At 49.2% G+C, this 22706-nt stretch overlaps 1 protein-coding gene across 1 annotated transcript in view; it reads right to left on the minus strand.

The window, feature by feature from the left end:
* Window positions 1-22706, minus strand: part of ryr2a (ryanodine receptor 2a (cardiac)) — a gene marked incomplete at its 3' end in the record, with an annotated part of 473963 nt that overhangs the window by 110716 nt on the left and 340541 nt on the right. The window contains 10 exon segments of the mRNA XM_029748619.1: window positions 296-534; window positions 2166-2226; window positions 6181-6230; window positions 7515-7636; window positions 12156-12220; window positions 13259-13374; window positions 14979-15102; window positions 18169-18244; window positions 18596-18676; window positions 19800-19937. Coding sequence (XP_029604479.1) covers window positions 296-534; window positions 2166-2226; window positions 6181-6230; window positions 7515-7636; window positions 12156-12220; window positions 13259-13374; window positions 14979-15102; window positions 18169-18244; window positions 18596-18676; window positions 19800-19937 — 1072 coding nt within the window.

Here is a 22706-nt window from a genome sequence, read left to right on the forward strand (position 1 = left end):
CATTACAGGACGCTATAGTTGGACTACATTAAAACAGAGGACCTACAGGTTTGACCATTACAGGACGCTATAGTTGGACTACATTAAAACATTAGGGGTTCAAAAAGGCCTTCACTTATATTTATTGGTCCTTTTAATAAACCAGCTATACATAAAAACCTTTTAAATTAACAATGCCTAATGAGGGGGCTTGAGACACAGGGAAATGCATTTTCATCATTGGCCAGTAGGTGGTGCTACAAAGCTCTCGTCAGGTTTTGTTCAGCAAAAACAAATGATCTACAGGTATGCGTACATATGAGGTCTTCCCCGAAGAGGTTCTGTCCGATGTGTTCGAACAGGGAGGAGAGGACAGGGAGCAGGGCTACGCTGGTGTAGTTGATGATCTGAGTTACTCCTTTAGGCTGGGAGTGACTGTGAGTGAACTGGCCCTGTTTCAGGTTCTCTAAAGTCTTCTCCAAGTCCTCGGCAGCGTTGTCGAAGAACGCCCTCAACGCCGCCTTCACCGTCTCCAGACCCGTCTTCATCACCGTCCTGGAGAACAGACGCAGATTATATTACGATCAGTTGGGTAGAGCGTGGCCACTGGTACCGACCAGGATTGTGGGGGGTTTGAATCCCGGGGGCCACCCAGACTTAAAATGTATGCACAGACACACGCGCACGCACGCACGCACGCACGCACACATGTACACACACACGTACACACACACACACACACGTACACACACACACACACACACACACACACACACACACACACACACACACACACACACACACACACACACAAATGACTGTAGGTGGTTTAGGATAAAAGTGTCTGCTTAATGGCACAGATTATTATAAATGTAGATACCAAAGCAAACATTAACTCACAATCACACCAAGCTATCCCAAATGCACAGGTTGTGGGGATGCAGACAACATGGTGAGAGATGGCTGGATTCTCACAGTATCGGGGCTAGATTATAACTCCAGTGGGTAATGGTGAAACATGGTGAGGGATGGCTGGATTCTCACAGTATCGGGGCTAGATTATAAATCCAGTGGGTAATGGTGAAACAAACATGGTGAGAGATGGCTGGATTCTTACAGTATCGGGGCTAGATTATAAATCCAGTGGGTAATGGTGAAACAAACATGGTGAGAGATGGCTGGATTCTTACAGTATCGGGGCTAGATTATAAATCCAGTGGGTAATGGTGAAACAAACATGGTGAGAGATGGCTGGATTCTCACAGTATCGGGGCTAGATTATAAATCCAGTGGGTAATGGTGAAACATGGTGAGAGATGGCTGGATTCTCACAGTATCGGGGGCTAGATTATAAATCCAGTGGGTAATGGTGAAACATGGTGAGAGATGGCTGGATTCTTACAGTATCGGGGCTAGATTATAAATCCAGTGGGTAATGGTGAAACATGGTGAGAGATGGCTGGATTCTTACAGTATCGGGGCTAGATTATAAATCCAGTGGGTAATGGTGAAACATGGTGAGAGATGGCTGGATTCTCACAGTATCGGGGCTAGATTATAAATCCAGTGGGTAATGGTGAAACAAACATGGTGAGAGATGGCTGGATTCTCACAGTATCGGGGCTAGATTATAAATCCAGTGGGTAATGGTGAAACATGGTGAGAGATGGCTGGATTCTCACAGTATCGGGGGCTAGATTATAAATCCAGTGGGTAATGGTGAAACATGGTGAGAGATGGCTGGATTCTTACAGTATCGGGGCTAGATTATAAATCCAGTGGGTAATGGTGAAACATGGTGAGAGATGGCTGGATTCTCACAGTATCGGGGCTAGATTATAAATCCAGTGGGTAATGGTGAAACAAACATGGTGAGAGATGGCTCGATTCTCACAGTATCGGGGCTAGATTATAAATCCAGTGGGTAATGGTGAAACATGGTGAAAGATGGCTGGATTCTCACAGTATCGGGGCTAGATTATAAATCCAGTGGGTAATGGTGAAACAAACATGGTGAGAGATGGCTGGATTCTCACAGTATCGGGGGCTAGATTATAAATCCAGTGGGTAATGGTGAAACAACATGTTGAGAAAACAACTTTGAACACATCATGGCATCAGCTAATGGGGATCCAAACCCCCTCAATATGACTTCCATATGAATAGGGTTCATAAAGGTCACTCACCTGGCGTCCAGTGTCTGGCCCAGAATGTGAAGACAGTTGACTATGGAGGTAGCATGGCTTCCTGTGTGTAGACATGAGGCAGTGTTACAACATGAGTAGTACTGTAGCACCACGGCATATAGACGAGCTGAGGGACGCAACGATACAGAACCACAGGGTCCAGTGTAGAGCTGAGACATGCATCAATACAGAACCCACAGGGTCCAGTGTAGTGCTGAGACATGCATCGATACAGAACCACAGGGTCCAGTGTAGAGCTGAGACATGCATCGATACAGAACCACAGGGTCCAGTGTAGAGCTGAGACATGCATTGATACAGAACCCACAGGGTCCAGTGTAGAGCTGAGACATGCATCAATACAGAACCACAGGGTCCAGTGTAGAGCTGAGACATGCATCGATACAGAACCCACAGGGTCCAGTGTAGAGCTGAGACATGCATCGATACAGAACCCACAGGGTCCAGTGTAGAGCTGAGACATGCATCAATACAGAACCACAGGGTCCAGTGTACTGCTACTACTTAAGACCACACTCACGTAGGTTTAGATGGACAGATCACACACTGGGGACCAGGGGTAGGAGCTGGGACCAGGGGTAGGACCTGGGACCAGGGGTAGGAGCTGGGACCAGGGGTAGGAGCTGGGACCAGGGGTAGGAGCTGGGACCAGGGGTAGGAGCTGGGGACCAGGGGTAGGAGCTGGGACCAGGGGTAGGAGCTGGGACCAACCAGGGGTAGGAGGTGGGACCAGGGGTAGGAGCTGGGGACCAGGGGTAGGAGCTGGGGACCAGGGGTAGGAGCTGGGGACCAACCAGCTGGGGCCAGGAGCTGGGGACCAACCAGGGGTAGGAGCTGGGACCAGGGGTAGGAGCTGGGACCAGGGGTAGGAGCTGGGGACCAACCAGGGGTAGGAGCTGGGGACCAGGGGTAGGAGCTGGGGACCAGGGGTAGGAGCTGGGACCAGGGGTAGGAGCTGGGACCAGGGGTAGGAGCTGGGGTCCAGGGGTAGGAGCTGGGACCAGGGGTAGGAGCTGGGACCAGGGGTAGGAGCTGGGACCAGGGGTAGGAGCTGGGGACCAACCAGGGGTAGGAGCTGGGGACCAGGGGTAGGAGCTGGGGACCAGGGGTAGGAGCTGGGACCAGGGGTAGGAGCTGGGGTCCAGGGGTAGGAGCTGGGACCAGGGGTAGGAGCTGGGACCAACCAGGGGTAGGAGCTGGGACCAGGGGTAGGAGCTGGGACCAGGGGTAGGAGCTGGGGACCAACCAGGGGTAGGAGCTGGGGACCAACCAGGGGTAGGAGCTGGGGACCAGGGGTAGGAGCTGGGACCAACCAGGGGTAGGAGCTGGGGACCAGGGGTAGGAGCTGGGGCCAGGGGTAGGAGCTGGGACCAGGGGTAGGAGCTGGGACCAGGGGTAGGAGCTGGGGACCAACCAGGGGTAGGAGCTGGGACCAAGGGTAGGAGCTGGGACCAGGGGTAGGAGCTGGGGACCAGGGGTAGGAGCTGGGGACCAGGGGTAGGAGCTGGGACCAGGGGTAGGAGCTGGGGACCAGGGGTAGGAGCTGGGGACCAGGGGTAGGAGCTGGGACCAACCAGGGGTAGGAGCTGGGGACCAGGGGTAGGAGCTGGGGACCAGGGGTAGGACCTGGGGACCAGGGGTAGGAGCTGGGGACCAGGGGTAGGAGCTGGGACCAGGGGTAGGAGCTGGGACCAGGGGTAGGAGCTGGGGACCAACCAGGGGTAGGAGCTGGGACCAGGGGTAGGAGCTGGGACCAGGGGTAGGAGCTGGGACCAGGGGTAGGAGCTGGGGACCAGGGGTAGGAGCTGGGGACCAGGGGTAGGACCTTGGACCAACCAGGGGTAAGAGCTGGGACCAGGGGTAGGAGCTGGGACCAACCAGGGGTAGGAGCTGGGGACCAACCAGGGGTAGGAGCTGGGACCAGGGGTAGGAGCTGGGACCAGGGGTAGGACCTGGGACCAGGGGTAGGAGCTGGGACCAGGGGTAGGAGCTGGGACCAACCAGGGGTAAGAGCTGGGACCAGGGGTAGGAAATGGGACCAACCAGGGGTAAGAGCTGGGACCAGGGGTAGGACCTGGGACCAGGGGTAGGAGCTGGGACCAGGGGTAGGAGCTGGGACCAACCAGGGGTAAGAGCTGGGGACCAGGGGTAGGAGCTGGGGACCAGGGGTAGGAGCTGGGACCAACCAGGGGTAGGAGCTGGGACCAGGGGTAGGAGCTGGGACCAGGGGTAGGAGCTGGGACCAGGGGTAGGAGCTGGGACCAGGGGTAGGTGCTGGGACCAGGGTTAGGAGCTGGGACCAGGGGTAGGAGCTGGGGACCAGGGGTAGGAGCTGGGGACCAGGGGTAGGAGGTGGGACCAGGGGTAGGACCTGGGACCAGGGGTAGGAGCTGGGACCAGGGGTAGGACCTGGGACCAGCTCCTACCCCTGGTCCCAGCTCCTACCCCTGGTCCCAGCTCCTACCCCTGGTCCCAGCTCCTACCCCTGGTCCCAGGTCCTACCCCTGGTCCCAGCTCCTACCCCTGGTCCCAGCTTCTACCCCTGGTCCCCAGCTCCTACCCCTGGTCCCAGCTCCTACCCCTGGTCCCAGCTCCTACCCCTGGTCCCCAGCTCCTACCCCAGGTCCCTGGGGACCAGGGGTAGGAGCTGGGACCAGGGGTAGGAGCTGGGACCAGGGGTAGGAGCTGGGACCAACCAGGGGTAAGAGCTGGGGACCAGGGGTAGGAGCTGGGGACCAGGGGTAGGAGCTGGGACCAACCAGGGGTAGGAGCTGGGACCAGGGGTAGGAGCTGGGACCAGGGGTAGGAGCTGGGACCAGGGGTAGGAGCTGGGACCAGGGGTAGGTGCTGGGACCAGGGGTAGGAGCTGGGACCAGGGGTAGGAGCTGGGGACCAGGGGTAGGAGCTGGGGACCAGGGGTAGGAGGTGGGACCAGGGGTAGGACCTGGGACCAGGGGTAGGAGCTGGGACCAGGGGTAGGACCTGGGACCAGGGGTAGGAGCTGGGACCAGGGGTAGGAGCTGGGACCAGGGGTAGGAGCTGGGACCAACCAGGGGTAGGAGCTGGGGACCAGGGGTAGGAGCTGGGGACCAGGGGTAGGAGCTGGGACCAGGGGTAGGAGCTGGGGACCAGGGGTAGGAGCTGGGGACCAGGGGTAGGGGCTGGGGACCAGGGGTAGGAGCTGGGGACCAGGGGTAGGAGCTGGGGACCAGGGGTAGGAGCTGGGGACCAGGGGTAGGAGCTGGGACCAACCAGGGGTAGGAGCTGGGGACCAGGGGTAGGAGCTGGGGACCAGGGGTAGGAGCTGGGACCAACCAGGGGTAGGAGCTGGGGACCAACCAGGGGTAGGAGCTGGGGGCCAGGGGTAGGAGCTGGGGACCAGGGGTAGGAGCTGGGACCAGGGGTAGGAGCTGGGACCAGGGGTAGGAGCTGGGGACCAGGGGTAGAAGCTGGGACCAGGGGTAGGAGCTGGGACCAGGGGTAGGACCTGGGACCAGGGGTAGGAGCCTGGGACCAGGGGTAGGAGCTGGGACCAGGGGTAGGAGCTGGGACCAGGGGTAGGAGCTGGGACCAGGGGTAGGAGCTGGGACCAGGGGTAGGAGCTGGGGACCAGGGGTAGGACCTGGGACCAGGGGTAGGAGGTGGGACCAGGGGTAGGAGCTGGGACCAGGGGTAGGAGCTGGGGGCCAGGGGTAGGAGCTGGGACCAGGGGTAGGAGGTGGGACCAGGGGTAGGAGCTGGGACCAGGGGTAGGACCTGGGACCAGGGGTAGGACCTGGGACCAGGGGTAGGCAACAGAGGTAGGAGCTTGGGACATAGGTATTAGACCCAGCATTACACTATAGGATGTGTCCCAAATGACACCCTATTCCCTTTATTGTGCATAGGGATCTCGTCAAAAGTAGTGCACTTTATAGGGAATAGGGAGCCATTTGGGACATATATCCAAATATCCACACTATCCTTAGAAGCACACTCTTCACAGCCTTCTTACCAAACAATGATATCCTATGTCTGACAAGAAGTCCCAGTTTGCAGAACAGACTGAAGAGAGGATGAAGAAAACGTAGGAGGAAAGAGGGGAAACAAAGACAGAGATAATCAAGTGACGCAAATTGAAGAAAAAGAATAGTAAGCTTTATAAGAGTGAGATTTACACATCTACAGAGCTACAGTCCAGGGTTTCAAATAACACTGTGTCAGGACCAGAGCTACAGTCCAGGGTTTCAAACAACACTGTGTCAGGACCAGAGCTACAGGCCAGGGTGTCAAACAACACTGTGTCAGGACTAGAGCTACAGTCCGGGGTTTCAAACAACACTGTCAGGACTAGAGCTACAGTCCAGGGTTTCAAACAACACTGTCAGGACCAGAGCTACAGTCCAGGGTTTCAAACAACACTGTCAGGACCAGAGCTACAGTCCAGGGTTTCAAACAACACTGTGTCAGGACCAGAGCTACAGTCCAGGGTTTCAAACAACACTGTGTCAGGACCAGAACTACAGTCCAGGGTTTCAAACAACACTGTGTCAGGACCAGAGCTACAGTCCAGGGTTTCAAAACAACACTGTGTCAGGACCAGAGCTACAGTCCAGGGTTTCAAACAACACTGTCAGGACCAGAGCTACAGTCCAGGGTTTCAAACAACACTGTCAGGACTAGAGCTACAGTCCAGGGTTTCAAACAACACTGTGTCAGGACTAGAGCTACAGTCCAGGGTTTCAAACAACACTGTGTCAGGACCAGAGCTACATTCCAGGGTTTCAAACAACACTGTGTCAGGACCAGAGCTACAGTCCAGGGTTTCAAACAACACTGTGTCAGGACCAGAGCTACAGTCCAGGGTTACAAACAACACTGTCAGGACCAGATCTACAGTCCAGGGTTTCAAACAACACTGTGTCAGGACCAGAGCTACAGTCCAGGGTTTCAAACAACACTGTGTCAGGACCAGAGCTACAGTCCAGGGTGTCAAAACAACACTGTCAGGACCAGAGCTACAGTCCAGGGTGTCAAACAACACTGTCAGGACCAGAGCTACAGTCCAGGGTGTCAAACAACACTGTGGCAGGACCAGAGCTACAGTCCAGGGTTTCAAACCAAACAACACTGTGCTCCTGGCAACCCAAAGGGGGAACCAGCTTCCCTCTGAAACTAAGACAACAGAGTCCCTTCCCCATCTTCTGAAAACATCTGAAACCCGACCTCTTCAAAGATTTACGTTAAACAATCCCACAGCACCTTTCCATTCCATTCATTAATATTCTCATTGTTCTACAGAGACTGAAGCGATGTACTGAACATGCAACTCGAAGTGTAATCCCTCACCTTGTCACCATCTCCTTCTCCTTATTGGAGGCGTGGCCCCCGCTGCTGATTGGTCGGATGGCCGTGGACAGGAAGTAGAGGCGGTGATTCTTGAAGTACTGGTCGACCAATGGCAGGACCACCTAAGGGAGCCCAACGTTCCGTTAGATCATAGTTCATCAGGTGAACGTGAAAGATTTTAGCTTCTCAAGAGAGACTAAGGTCATCTCCTGTCCTTTAACCAATGAGTCTGTGTTGCTGGCTAGCTCATCTCATGATTGGACCTTGTCGTTGCCTGGTGTTGTCCTGGCCTGAGTGTTATTGTACAAGGCCCTGCTGCTTGTCACTGTTGAGTTGATGGTAAACACAGCTTTTCTCTGAGATAATTTCAACTGTTACACAAGCAGCCTGCCTGGCTATTCCCTGCATCAGACCTATAATCAGACTTGGTCTGTGGTTATAATACATCCACAACGGCACCCTGGTCTAAAGTAGTGCTCTATATAGGGAATAGGGCTGTAGTATAAAGTAGTGCACTATATAGGGAATAGGGCTGTAGTATAAAGTAGTGCTCTATATAGGGAATAGGGCAGTAGTATAAAGTAGTGCTCTATATAGGGAATAGGGCAGTAGTATAAAGTAGTGTTCTATATAGGGAATAGGGCTGTAGTATAAAGTAGTGCTCTATATAGGGAATAGGGCTGTAGTATAAAGTAGTGCACTATATAGGGAATAGGGCTGTAGTATAAAGTAGTGCTCTATATAGGGAATAGGGCTGTAGTATAAAGTAGTGCACTATATAGGGAATAGGGCTGTAGTATAAAGTAGTGCACTATATAGGGAATAGGGCCCTGGTCTAAAGTAGTGCTCTATATAGGGAATAGGAGCCAGGATGTGTTGTAGCTCAGTTGGTAGAGCATGGTGTTTGCAACGCCAGGGTTGTGGGTTCGATTCCCACGGGGGGCCAGTATTTGAAATGTATGAAATGTATGCATTCACTACTGTAAGTCGCTCCGGATAAGAGCGTCTGCTAAATTACTAAAATGTAAAATGTATATTTAGTTGTTTTGGCTCTGTATTTGTCACGCCCTGACCTGAGAGAGACGTTTTATTTCCTCTATTTTGGTTAGGTCAGGCTGTGATGTGGGGTGGGCATTCTATGTCATTCTATTTCTTTGTTTTGGCCGAGTATGGTTTCCAATCAGAGCCAGCTGTCTATCGTTGTCTCTGATTGGGAATCATACTTAGGCAGCCTTTCCCTCACCTGTGTTTGTGGGTAATTATTCTTTCTGTGAGTGTTTTGTGTCCGCCACAGTTGCGACACGTTTATTTCTGTTTATCCTGTTTATTGTTTTGTTCGGTTTCACTTCAAAATAAAGGATGTGGAATTACCGGCACGCTGCGCCTCGGCTGATCTATGACAGGGAGTTCGAGGACAGTGAACGTGACAATATTTCAGCACTCTGGATTTGAAATGATTTAAGGGCAGACTGTCAGCTTTCATTTGGGGGTATTTCCATCCATATCGGGTGAACCGTTAAGATATTACAGCCCTACTTGTACATAGACCCCCCCATTTTAGGGGACTAAAAGTATTGGGACACATTCACTTTTATGTGTATTTGGTGCCTGATTCATAGCACGCAATGATTACATAAAGCTTGTGACTCTACAAACTTGTTGGCTGTTTGTTTTGGTTGTGTTTCAGATTATTTGGTTGCCCAATAGAAATTAATAGTAAATCATGTACTTTGTCATTTTGAGATCATTTATAATTGTAAATAAGAATAGGATATGTTTCTGAACACTTCTACATTAATGTGGACGCTACCATGGTTACATCTAATCCTGAATGAATCGTGAATAATAATGAGTGATAAAGTTAGACACACATCATACCTCCAGGACATGCTAACCTCTCACCATTACAATAACAGGGGAGGTTAGCATACCGCCAAGACATGCTAACCTCTCATCATTACAATAACAGGGGATGTTAGCATACCTCCAAGACATGCTAACCTCTCACCATTACAATAACAGGGGATGTTAGCATACCCCCTAGACATGCTAACCTCTCATCATTACAATAACAAAGGAGGTTAGCATACTTCCAAGACATGCTAACCTCTCATCATTACAATAACAAGGGATGTTAGCATACCTCCAAAACATGCTAACCTCTCATCATTACAATAACAAGGGAGATTAGCATACCTCCAAGACATGCTAACCTCTCATCATTACAATAACATTGGAGGTTAGCATACCTCCAAAACATGCTAACCTCTCATCATTACAATAACAAGGGATGTTAGCATACCTCCAAGACATGCTAACTCTCATCATTACAATAACAAGGGAGATTAGCATACCTCCAGGGAATGCTAACCTCTCATCATTACAATAACAGGGGATGTTAGCATACCTTCAAGACATGCTAACCTCTCATCATTACAATAACAAGGGAGATTAGCATACCTCCAAAACATGATAACTCTCATCATTACAATAACTGGGGAGATTAGCATACCTCCAAGACATGCTAACCTCTCATCATTACAATAACAGAGGATATGTCATTTTGGGGGGGTATGATATTTAAGCCTCTGTCACTTCCTCACCTGATATGGAAATTAAAACTGACAGGCTGCACTTTAACCTCATAGTAATTATATAATTTCATATCCAAAGTGCTGGAGTACGGAGCCAAAACAACCCAACATGTGTCACTTACGCTACTGCTACTCTCTGTTCATCATACCTGCATGGTCACTTTAACCATATCTACATACTACCTCAATCAGCCTGACTAACTGGTGTCTGTATATAGCCTCTCTACTGTATATAGCCTCTCTACTGTATATAGCCTCTCTACTGTATATAGCCTCTCTACTGTATATAACCTCTACTGTATATAACCTCTACTGTATATAGCCTCTCTACTGTATATATCCTCTCTACTGTATGTAGCCTCTCTCCTGTATATAGCCTCTCTACTGTATATATCCTCTCTACTGTATGTAGACTCTCTACTGTATATAGCCTCTCTACTGTATACAGCCTCTCTACTGTATATAGCCTCTCTACTGTATATAGCCTCTCTACTGTATATAGCCCCTCTACTGTATATAGCCTTTCTACTGTATATAGCCTCTCTACTGTATGTAGCCTCTCTACTGTATATAGCCTCTACTGTATATAGCCTCTCTACTGTATATAGCCTCTCTACTGTATATAGCCTCTACTGTATATAGCCTCTCTACTGTATATATCCTCTCTACTGTATGTAGCCTCTCTACTGTATATAGCCTCTCTACTGTATATAACCTGTCTTTTTACTGTTGTTTAATTTCTTTACCTACCTATTGTTCACCTAACACCTTTTTTGCACTGTTGGTTAGGGGCTCGTAAGTCAGCATTTCACTGTGAGGTCTACACCTGTTGTATTCAGCATTTCACTGTGAGGTCTACTACACCTGTTGTATTCAGCATTTCACTCTAAGGTCTACTACACCTGTTGTATTCAGCATTTCACTGTGAGGTCTACTACTCCTGTTGTATTCAGCATTTCACTGTGAGGTCTACTACACCTGTTGTATTCAGCATTTCACTGTAAGGTCTACTACACCTGTTGTATTCAGCATTTCACTGTGAGGTCTACACCTGTTGTATTCAGCATTTCACTGTGAGGTCTACTACACCTGTTGTATTCAGCATTTCACTCTAAGGTCTACTACACCTGTTGTATTCAGCATTTCACTGTGAGGTCTACTACTCCTGTTGTATTCAGCATTTCACTGTGAGGTCTACTACACCTGTTGTATTCAGCATTTCACTGTGAGGTCTACTACACCTGTTGTATTCAGCATTTCACTGTGAGGTCTACTACACCTGTTGTATTCAGCATTTCACTGTGAGGTCTACACCTGTTGTATTCAGCATTTCACTGTGAGGTCTACTACACCTGTTGTATTCAGCATTTCACTGTAAGGTCTACTACACCTGTTGTATTCAGCATTTCACTGTAAGGTCTACTACACCTGTTGTATTCAGCATTTCACTGTGAGGTCTACTACACCTGTTGTATTCAGCATTTCACTGTAAGGTCTACTACACCTGTTGTATTCAGCATTTCACTGTAAGGTCTACTACACCTGTTGTATTCAGCATTTCACTGTAAGGTCTACTACACCTGTTGTATTCAGCATTTCACTGTGAGGTCTACTACACCTGTTGTATTCAGCATTTCACTGTGAGGTCTACTACACCTGTTGTATTCAGCATTTCACTGTGAGGTCTACTACACCTGTTGTATTCAGCATTTCACTGTAAGGTCTACTACGCCTGTTGTATTCAGCATTTCACTGTGAGGTCTACTACACCTGTTGTATTCAGCATTTCACTGTGAGGTCTACTACACCTGTTGTATTCAGCATTTCACTGTGAGGTCTACTACACCTGTTGTATTCAGCATTTCACTGTGAGGTCTACTACACCTGTTGTATTCAGCGTACGTGACAAATAAACTTTGATTTGTCCCAATACAGTTGGAGTTCAGTGTATTAGGTAAATACTATTTATAAATCTTCTGAGGTTGATGTTTGTGTGTTTGATTGTTGTAGGACATGGTGGAGAAAAGCAGGTCGGAGTCAGTCTCACCTTTCCGAAAAACTTAATCTGCTGCTCGTGAGGAATGCTCGCTCCTTTCGGTGGTGTCCCAACGTCTTATAGAGAGGGAAGGGGGACAACAGGAACAGGGACAACAGGAACAGGGACAACAGGAACAAGAGTCAACGATTTAGTGGAATAATAAACGTTAGGTGGTGTCCCAACGTCTTATAGAGAGGGGAGGGGGACATCAGAACAGGGACATCAGAACAGGGACATCAGGAACAGGGACATCAGAACAGGGACATCAGGAACAGGGACAACAGGAACAGGGACAACAGGAACAGGGACATCAGAACAGGGACATCAGGAACAGGGACATCAGGAACAGGGACATCAGAACAGGGACATCAGGAACAGGGACAACAGGAACAGGGACAACAGGGACAGGGACATCAGAACAGGGACATCAGGAACAGGGACAACAGGAACAGGAACAGGGACATCAGAACAGGGACATCAGAACAGGGACAACAGGAACAGGGACAACAGGAACAGGAACAACAGGAACAGGAACAGGGACATCAGAACAGGGACATCAGAACAGGGACAACAGGAACAGGGACAACAGGAACAGGAACAGGGACATCAGAACAGGGACATCAGAACAGGGACAACAGGAACAGGGACAACAGGAACAGGAACAGGGACATCAGGAACAGGGACAACAGGAACAGGGACAGGGACATCAGAACAGGGACATCAGGAACAGGGACATCAGGAACAGGGACATCAGAACAGGGACAACAGGAACAGGGACATCAGAACAGGGACAACAGGAACAGGGACAACAGGAACAGGGACATCAGAACAGGGACATCAGGAACAGGGACATCAGAACAGGGACAACAGAACAGGGACATCAGAACAGGGACATCAGAACAGGGACAACAGGAACAGGGACAATGATTTAGTGGAATAATAGACGTTAGTATTGTTAATATTTAAATTGAAGTAATATTCATTTAAGTAGCAGACAATGCCTTAATCCCCAATGGCATCCTATTGCCTGTGTTAGTGCACTACTTTTGACCAGAGCCCTATGGCAATAAGGTGCCGTTGGGGACGTAACCAATGTGAAGTTTTATCCTCACCAGACTCCAGCATGTGTTCGTGGGCCTGGTCTACATAAGTGATGAGCTGCTGCAGGAAGGTGTAGGCAAAACGCTTCTCTATGGAGGGAGTATCCAGCTCCTGCTCTTTCATGGCCCTGTGGAGATAAACCAGTCAGTCAGTCAGCCAGCCAGCCAGTTAGACAATCAGTCAGCCAGTCAGTATATCTGTCTTACATACAGATAAACGGACAGACAGTCGGCCAGTCAGTCAGCCAGCCAGCCAGCCAGCCAGCCAGTCAGCCACGTAATCAGTTAACAGCCAGTCAGTCAGTCAGATAATCAGTTAACAGCCAGGCAGCCAGTCAGTCAGTAAACAGCCAGTCAGTCAGTCAACAGCCAGGCAGTCAGTCAACAGCCAGGCAGTCAGTCATAGAAGGACAGTAACACTCACATCTCTTCTACTTCTTATAGGGGAGATTGTCCCATCCTTACCTGGACACAGTATAGCCATCCTCACCTGGACACAGTATAGCCATCCTCACCTGGACACAGTATAACCATCCTCACCTGGACACAGTATAACCATCCTCACCTGGACAGTGTAGCCATCCTCACCTGGACACAGAGTAGCCATCCTCACCTGGACACAGTATAACCATCCTCACCTGGACACAGTATAACCATCCTCACCTGGACACAGTATAACCATCCTCACCTGGACAGTGTAGCCATCCTCACCTGGACACAGTGTAGCCATCCTCACCTGGACACAGTGTAGCCATCCTCACCTGGACACAGTATAACCATCCTCACCTGGACACAGTATAACCATCCTCACCTGGACACAGTATAACCATCCTCACCTGGACAGTGTAGCCATCCTCACCTGGACACAGTATAACCATCCTCACCTGGACACAGAGTAGCCATCCTCACCTGGACACAGTGTAGCCATCCTCACCTGGACACAGTATAACCATCCTCACCTGGACACAGAGTAGCCATCCTCACCTGGACACAGTATAACCATCCTCACCTGGACACAGTATAACCATCCTCACCTGGACAGTGTAGCCATCCTCACCTGGACACAGAGTAGCCATCCTCACCTGGACACAGTGTAGCCATCCTCACCTGGACACAGTATAACCATCCTCACCTGGACACAGTATAACCATCCTCACCTGGACACAGTATAACCATCCTCACCTGGACACAGAGTAGCCATCCTCACCTGGACACAGTGTAGCCATCCTCACCTGGACACAGTATAACCATCCTCACCTGGACACAGTATAACCATCCTCACCTGGACACAGAGTAGCCATCCTCACCTGGACACAGTATAACCATCCTCACCTGGACACAGTATAACCATCCTCACCTGGACACAGTGTAGCCATCCTCACCTGGACACAGAGTAACCATCCTCACCTGGACACAGTGTAGCCATCCTCACCTGGACACAGAATAACCATCCTCACCTGGACACAGTATAACCATCCTCACCTGGACACAGTGTAGCCATCCTCACCTGGACACAGAGTAACCATCCTCACCTGGACACAGTGTAGCCATCCTCACCTGGACACAGAGTAACCATCCTCACCTGGACACAGTATAACCATCCTCACCTGGACACAGAGTAACCATCCTCACCTGGACACAGTGTAACCATCCTCACCTGGACACAGAGTAACCATCCTCACCTGGACACAGAGTAACCATCCTCACCTGGACACAGAGTAACCATCCTCACCTGGACACAGTGTAGCCATTTATCTGAAAGAACTTGAGAATGTCTTGTGCTTTTCCTCTGTCTTTGTATTTCTCTCTGGCAGTGAGCGTGTCATAGGGCACCAGTAATGGATGGTTCCCCCCTCCTGGAACAAGATCAGAAGAAACACTGAGACAGAAAAAAATAAAAAAATTGGATGTTTGAAAATAGGTGGGGGGACATTGACTGTGCAGCGTCAGTGAAGGAGAGACGACTTCACACAGTGTCACAGTGACACCTGCTGGTTGTTAACTGAACTAGAAATCAAACCAGCAGTTAGGAAAATCCCGTGCAAAGAAAAACTACTAGTGTACTACTATAGGACGGCATAGAAGCAGGAGTGACTGTTTGGAGAGTCCTCGTCCTCGTGTGAAGGGGATGGCATGCCTTCCGCTGTGGGCCCAGCCAACACAGTATAGCTGTGAGCCCAGCCAACACAGTATAGCTGTGGGCTCAGCCAACACAGTATAGCTGTGGGTTCAGCCAACACAGTATAGCTGTGGGCCCAGCCAACACAGTATAGCTGTGGGCCCAGCCAACAAAGTATAGCTGTGAGCCCAGCCAACACAGTATAGCTGTGGGCCCAGCCAACACAGTATAGCTGTGGGCCCGGCCAACACAGAATAGCTGTGGGCCCGGCCAACACAGTATAGCTGTGGGCCCGGCCAACACAGTATAGCTGTGGGCCCGGCCAACACAGTATAGCTGTGGGCCCGGCCAACACAGTATAGCTGTGGGCCCGGCCAACACAGTATAGCTGTGGGCCCGGCCAACACAGTATAGCTGTGGGCCCGGCCAACACAGAATAGCTGTGGGCCCGGCCAACACAGTATAGCTGTGGGCCCGGCCAACACAGTATAGCTGTGGGCCCGGCCAACACAGTATAGCTGTGGGCCCGGCCAACACAGTATAGCTGTGTGCCCGGCCAACACAGTATAGCTGTGTGCCCGGCCAACACAGTATAGCTGTGTGCCCGGCCAACACAGTATAGCTGTGAGCCCAGCCAACACAGTATAGCTGTGGGCCCAGCCAACACAGTATAGCTGTGGGCCCAGCCAACACAGTATAGCTGTTGGCCCAGCCAACACAGTATAGCTGTGGGCCCAGCCAACACAGTATAGCTGTGGGCCCAGCCAACACAGTATAGCTGTTGGCCCAGCCAACACAGTATAGCTGTGGGCCCAGCCAACACATTATAGCTGTGGGCCCAGCCAACACAGTATAGCTGTGGGCCCAGCCAACACAGTATAGCTGTGGGCCCAGCCAACACAGTATAGCTGTGGGCCCAGCCAACACAGTATAGCTGTGGGACCAGCCAACACAGTAAAGATGTGCAGCTATCTCAGGTAGTACTCCTGCTGCTGATTCTAAGGTGCAGCTATCTAAGGTCTTCTAGTTGGATGTCTAGCAGCTATCTAAGGTCTTCTAGTTGGATGTCTAGCAGCTTTCTCAGGTCTTCTAGTTGGATGTCTAGCAGCTATCTAAGGTCTCTTCTAGTTGGATGTCTAGCAGCTATCTAAGGTCTCTTCTAGTTGGATGTCTAGCAGCTATCTCAGGTCTTCTAGTTGGATGTCTAGCAGCTATCTAAGGTATTCTAGTTGGATGTCTAGCAGCTATCTAAGGTCTTCTAGTTGGATGTCTAGCAGCTATCTCAGGTCTCTTCTAGTTGGATGTCTAGCAGCTATCTAAGGTCTTCTAGTTGGATGTCTAGCAGCTATCTAAGGTCTCTTCTAGTTGGATGTCTAGCAGCTATCTAAGGTCTCTTCTAGTTGGATGTCTAGCAGCTATCTAAGGTCTCTTCTAGTTGGATGTCTAGCAGCTATCTCAGGTCTTCTAGTTGGATGTCTAGCAGCTATCTCAGGTCTCTTCTAGTTGGATGTCTAGCAGCTATCTCAGGTCTCTTCTAGTTGGATGTCTAGCAGCTATCTCAGGTCTCTTCTAGTTGGATGTCTAGAAGCTATCTCAGGTCTCTACTAGTTGGATGTCTAGCAGCTATCTCAGGTCTCTTCTAGTTGGATGTCTAGCAGCTATCTCAGGTCTCTTCTAGTTGGATGTCTAGCAGCTATCTCAGGTCTCTTCTAGTTGGATGTCTAGCAGCTATCTAAAGTCTTCTAGTTGGATGTCTAGCAGCTATCTAAGGTCTTCTAGTTGGATGTCTAGCAGCTATCTAAGGTCTTCTAGTTGGATGTATAGCAGCTATCTCAGGTCTCCTAGTTGGATGTCTAGCAGCTATCTCAGGTCTTCTAGTTGGATGTCTAGCAGCTATCTAAGGTCTCTTCTAGTTGGATGTCTAGCAGCTATCTCAGGTCTCTTCTAGTTGGATGTCTAGCAGCTATCTAAGGTCTCTTCTAGTTGGATGTCCAGCAGCTATCTCAGGTCTCTTCTAGTTGGATGTCTAGCAGCTATCTCAGGTCTTCTAGTTGGATGTCTAGCAGCTATCTCAGGTCTCTTCTAGTTGGATGTCTAGCAGCTATCTCAGGTCTTCTAGATGGATGTCTAGCAGCTATCTAAGGTCTCTTCTAGTTGGATGTCTAGCAGCTATCTAAGGTCTTCTAGTTGGATGTCTAGCAGCTATCTAAGGTCTCTTCTAGTTGGATGTCTAGCAGCTATCTAAGGTCTTCTAGTTGGATGTCTAGCAGCTATCTAAGGTCTCTTCTAGTTGGATGTCTAGCAGCTATCTCAGGTCTTCTAGTTGAATGTCTAGCAGCTATCTAAGGTCTCTTCTAGTTGGATGTCTAGCAGCTATCTAAGGTCTCTTCTAGTTGGATGTCTAGCAGCTATCTAAGGTCTTCTAGTTGGATGTCTAGCAGCTATCTCAGGTCTCTTCTAGTTGGATGTCTAGCAGCTATCTAAGGTCTCTTCTAGTTGGATGTCTAGCAGCTATCTCAGGTATTCTAGTTGGATGTCTAGCAGCTATCTAAGGTATTCTAGTTGGATGTCTAGCGGCAGCGTGAGCTACAGTTGGAAGTCGTGTTACCTTCATCAGTAAAGAGCACTGTTCTACCTATTAAACACAGGAGACAGAGAGAGATACAGAGAGGCACAGAAACAGATCAAGACCAGGAAAGCAGTTACAAACCCAAGACCAGGAACAGGTGGTTACTTTGTGTTTTGAAGCTAACGGACAAGATATAAGTCTGTCCTGAAGGACAATCTGTCCGACTGTACGTACCTTTGGCTTCTAGTTCAACTTTCTTCTTCTTCGCCCAAATATTATGATAGTTCTCTGCAAGCAGTTCTGCCATAGACTGAAAAGAATGGACATAAGAGACATTCAACTTAATAATTAGATTGGTGCTTACTTTGTCATAACCATTATACACACATCTTGTGTTGCAAGTAACACAGAACTTGTAGCATGTCGCTCAGAGTATGTGTAGCGTGTCACTCAGAGTATGTGTAGCGTGTCACTCAGAGTATGTGTAGCGTGTCGCTCAGAGTATGTGTAGCGTGTCACTCAGAGTATGTGTAGCGTGTCACTCAGAGTATGTGTAGCGTGTCACTCAAAGTATGTGTAGCGCGTCACTCAGAGTATGTGTAGCGTGTCACTCAGAGTATGTGTAGCGTGTCACTCAGAGTATGTGTAGCGTGTCACTCACGTGCAGGTCCCGGGACAGTGTCACATTGCTCATGTCGATGGGTCTGGGGCTGAAACCTGGAGCTCCTTCGACAGAGTGTTGCTGGACAGAACACAGAGGGAGAGACAGGACTGTTAGATACTTGACATGTCCTGTAGTCTCAGATCCTGTTAGCTACTTGACATGTCCTGTAGTCTCAGATCCTGTTAGCTACTTGACATGTCCTGTAGTCTCAGATCCTGTTAGCTACTTGACATGTCTTGTAGTCTCAGATCCTGTTAGCTACTTGACATGTCTTGTAGTCTCAGGACTGTTAACTACTTGACATGTCCTGTAGTCTCAGATCCTGTTAGCTACTTGACATGTCCTGTAGTCTCAGATCCTGTTAGCTACTTGACATGTCCTGTAGTCTCAGATCCTGTTAGCTACTTGACATGTCCTGTAGTCTCAGATCCTGTTAGCTACTTGACATGTCCTGTAGTCTCAGATCCTGTTAGCTACTTGACATGTCCTGTAGTCTCAGATCCTGTTAGCTACTTGACCTGTCCTGTAGTCTCAGATCCTGTTAGCTACTTGACATGTCTTGTAGTCTCAGATCCTGTTAGCTACTTGACATGTCTTGTAGTCTCAGATCCTGTTAGCTACTTGACATGTCCTGTAGTCTCAGGACTGTTAACTACTTGACATGTCCTGTAGTCTCAGATCCTGTTAGCTACTTGACATGTCCTGTAGTCTCAGATCCTGTTAGCTACTTGACATGTCCTGTAGTCTCAGATCCTGTTAACTACTTGACATGTCCTGTAGTCTCAGATCCTGTTAGCTACTTGACATGTCCTGTAGTCTCAGATCCTGTTAGCTACTTGACATGTCCTGTAGTCTCAGATCCTGTTAGCTACTTGACCTGTCCTGTAGTCTCAGATCCTGTTAGCTACTTGACATGTCCTGTAGTCTCAGATCCTGTTAGCTACTTGACATGTCCTGTATTTTGCTCTGACAGGTGAAGGACGTACTGTGTATTCCGCTACGCTAAACAGTCGGTGTCTACTGTTGGGAATGTCCCTACCGAAGCGTATGGAATCAGAGAGGAGATTGGACGACCACGTCAAGGCAATACCAGGAGCAGTATATAATTCAATGCATTAGAATGGACGGAGCAGCTGGAAGTGTGTCATATAACAGCCAGTAGGGCACGTTGTTACTGTAAGGCTGTGACTGTCTCCCCTACCTGGCTGATCTGAGAGATCCTACGTGCTCTGTTGTGCAGGCTGGCTGGGTCTCCCTCCCTGGTCCTCTCGATGCTCCAGCACCACACTACCATCGTCTTCAGAGACTCCTTGATAGGCCAGCGGTACGACTCTTTATCCTAGAGGGACACAGAGAAGAGACTCAGAGAGAGAGAGACTGGATGGTAGAAAGATACATCTCACAGGGAAGAGACTCAGAGAGAGAGAGACTGGACGGGGAAGAGATTCAGAGAGAGAAGAGACTGGACGGGGAAGAGACTCAGAGAGAGAGACTGGACGGGGAAGAGACTCAGAGAGAGAGACTGGACGGGGAAGAGACTCAGAGAGAGACTAAAGGGTAAAAAGACAAACCTTTTTATCCTACAGTACAGTAGAGAAGATACATAGATAAACTGTATCTGACCTGGTTGTTGTTGAACTGTGTCTGACCTGGTTGCTGATGAACTGAGTCTGACCTGGTTGTTGATGAACTGTGTTTAACCTGGTTGTTGTTGAACTGAGTCTGACCTGGTTGTTGATGAACTGAGTCTGACCAGGTTGTTGATGAACTGAGTCTGACCTGGTTGTTGTTGAACTGTGTCTGACCTGGTTGTTGATGAACTGTGTCTGACCTGGATGTTGTTGAACTGTGTCTGACCTGGTTGTTGTTGAACTGTGTCTGACCTGGTTGTTGATGAACTGTGTCTGGCCTGGTTGTTGATGAACTGTGTCTGACCTGGTTGTTGATGAACTGTGTCTGACCTGGATGTTGATGAACTGTGTCTGAACTGACCTGGTTGTTGATGAACTGAGTCTGACCTGGTTGTTGATGAACTGAGTCTGACCTGGTTGTTGATGAACTGTGTCTGACCTGGTTGTTGATGAACTGTGTCTGACCTGACCTGGTTGTTGATGAACTGTGTCTGACCTGGTTGTTGATGAACTGTGTCTGACCTGACCTGGTTGTTGATGAACTGAGTCTGACCTGGATGTTGATGAACTGAGTCTGACCTGGTTGTTGATTAACTGTGTCTGACCTGGTTGTTGATGAACTGTGTCTGACCTGGTTGTTGTTGAACTGAGTCTGACCTGGTTGTTGTTGAACTGTGTCTGACCTGGTTGTTAATGAATTGAGTCTGACCTGGATGTTGATGAACTGAGTCTGACCTGGTTGTTGATGAACTGTGTCTGACCTGGTTGTTGATGAACTGAGTCTGGCCTGGTTGTTGATGAACTGAGTCTGACCTGACCTGGATGTTGATGAACTGTGTCTGAACTGACCTGGTTGTTGATGAACTGAGTTTGACCTGGTTGTTGATGAACTGTGTCTGACCTGACCTGGATGTTGATAAACTGTGTCTGAACTGACCTGGATGTTGATGAACTGAGTCTGACCTGGTTGTTGATGAACTGTGTCTGACCTGGATGTTGATGAACTGTGTCTGAACTGACCTGGTTGTTGATGAACTGAGTCTGACCTGGTTGTTGATGAACTGTGTCTGACCTGGTTGTGGATGAACTGTGTCTGACCTGGTTGTTGATGAACTGTGTCTGACCTGGTTGTTGATGAACTGAGTCTGACCTGGTTGTTGATGAACTGTGTCTGACCTGGTTGTTGATTAACTGAGTCTGACCTGGTTGTTGATGAACTGAGTCTGACCTGGTTGTTGTTGAACTGAGTCTGACCTGACCTGGTTGTTGATGAACTGTGTCTGACCTGGTTGCTGATGAACTGAGTCTGTGTCTGACCTGGATGTTGATGAACTGAGTCTGACCTGGTTGCTGATGAACTGAGTCTGACCTGGTTGTTGATAAACTGTGTCTGACCTGGTTGTTGATGAACTGTGTCTGACCTGGATGTTGATGAACTGAGTCTGACCTGGTTGTTGATGAACTGAGTCTGACCTGGTTGTTGTTGAACTGTGTCTGACCTGGTTGCTGATGAACTGAGTCTGACCTGGTTGTTGATGAACTGTGTTTAACCTGGTTGTTGTTGAACTGAGTCTGACCTGGTTGTTGATGAACTGAGTCTGACCAGGTTGTTGATGAACTGAGTCTGACCTGGTTGTTGTTGAACTGTGTCTGACCTGGTTGTTGATGAACTGTGTCTGACCTGGATGTTGTTGAACTGTGTCTGACCTGGTTGTTGTTGAACTGTGTCTGACCTGGTTGTTGATGAACTGTGTCTGGCCTGGTTGTTGATGAACTGTGTCTGACCTGGTTGTTGATGAACTGTGTCTGACCTGGATGTTGATGAACTGTGTCTGAACTGACCTGGTTGTTGATGAACTGAGTCTGACCTGGTTGTTGATGAACTGAGTCTGACCTGGTTGTTGATGAACTGTGTCTGACCTGGTTGTTGATGAACTGTGTCTGACCTGACCTGGTTGTTGATGAACTGTGTCTGACCTGGTTGTTGATGAACTGTGTCTGACCTGACCTGGTTGTTGATGAACTGAGTCTGACCTGGATGTTGATGAACTGAGTCTGACCTGGTTGTTGATGAACTGTGTCTGACCTGGTTGTTGATGAACTGTGTCTGACCTGGTTGTTGTTGAACTGAGTCTGACCTGGTTGTTGTTGAACTGTGTCTGACCTGGTTGTTAATGAATTGAGTCTGACCTGGATGTTGATGAACTGAGTCTGACCTGGTTGTTGATGAACTGTGTCTGACCTGGTTGTTGATGAACTGAGTCTGGCCTGGTTGTTGATGAACTGAGTCTGACCTGACCTGGATGTTGATGAACTGTGTCTGAACTGACCTGGTTGTTGATGAACTGAGTTTGACCTGGTTGTTGATGAACTGTGTCTGACCTGACCTGGATGTTGATAAACTGTGTCTGAACTGACCTGGATGTTGATGAACTGAGTCTGACCTGGTTGTTGATGAACTGTGTCTGACCTGGATG

Source organism: Salmo trutta, unplaced genomic scaffold, assembly GCF_901001165.1.
Source record: "Salmo trutta unplaced genomic scaffold, fSalTru1.1, whole genome shotgun sequence".
Taxonomy (NCBI): domain Eukaryota; kingdom Metazoa; phylum Chordata; class Actinopteri; order Salmoniformes; family Salmonidae; genus Salmo; species Salmo trutta.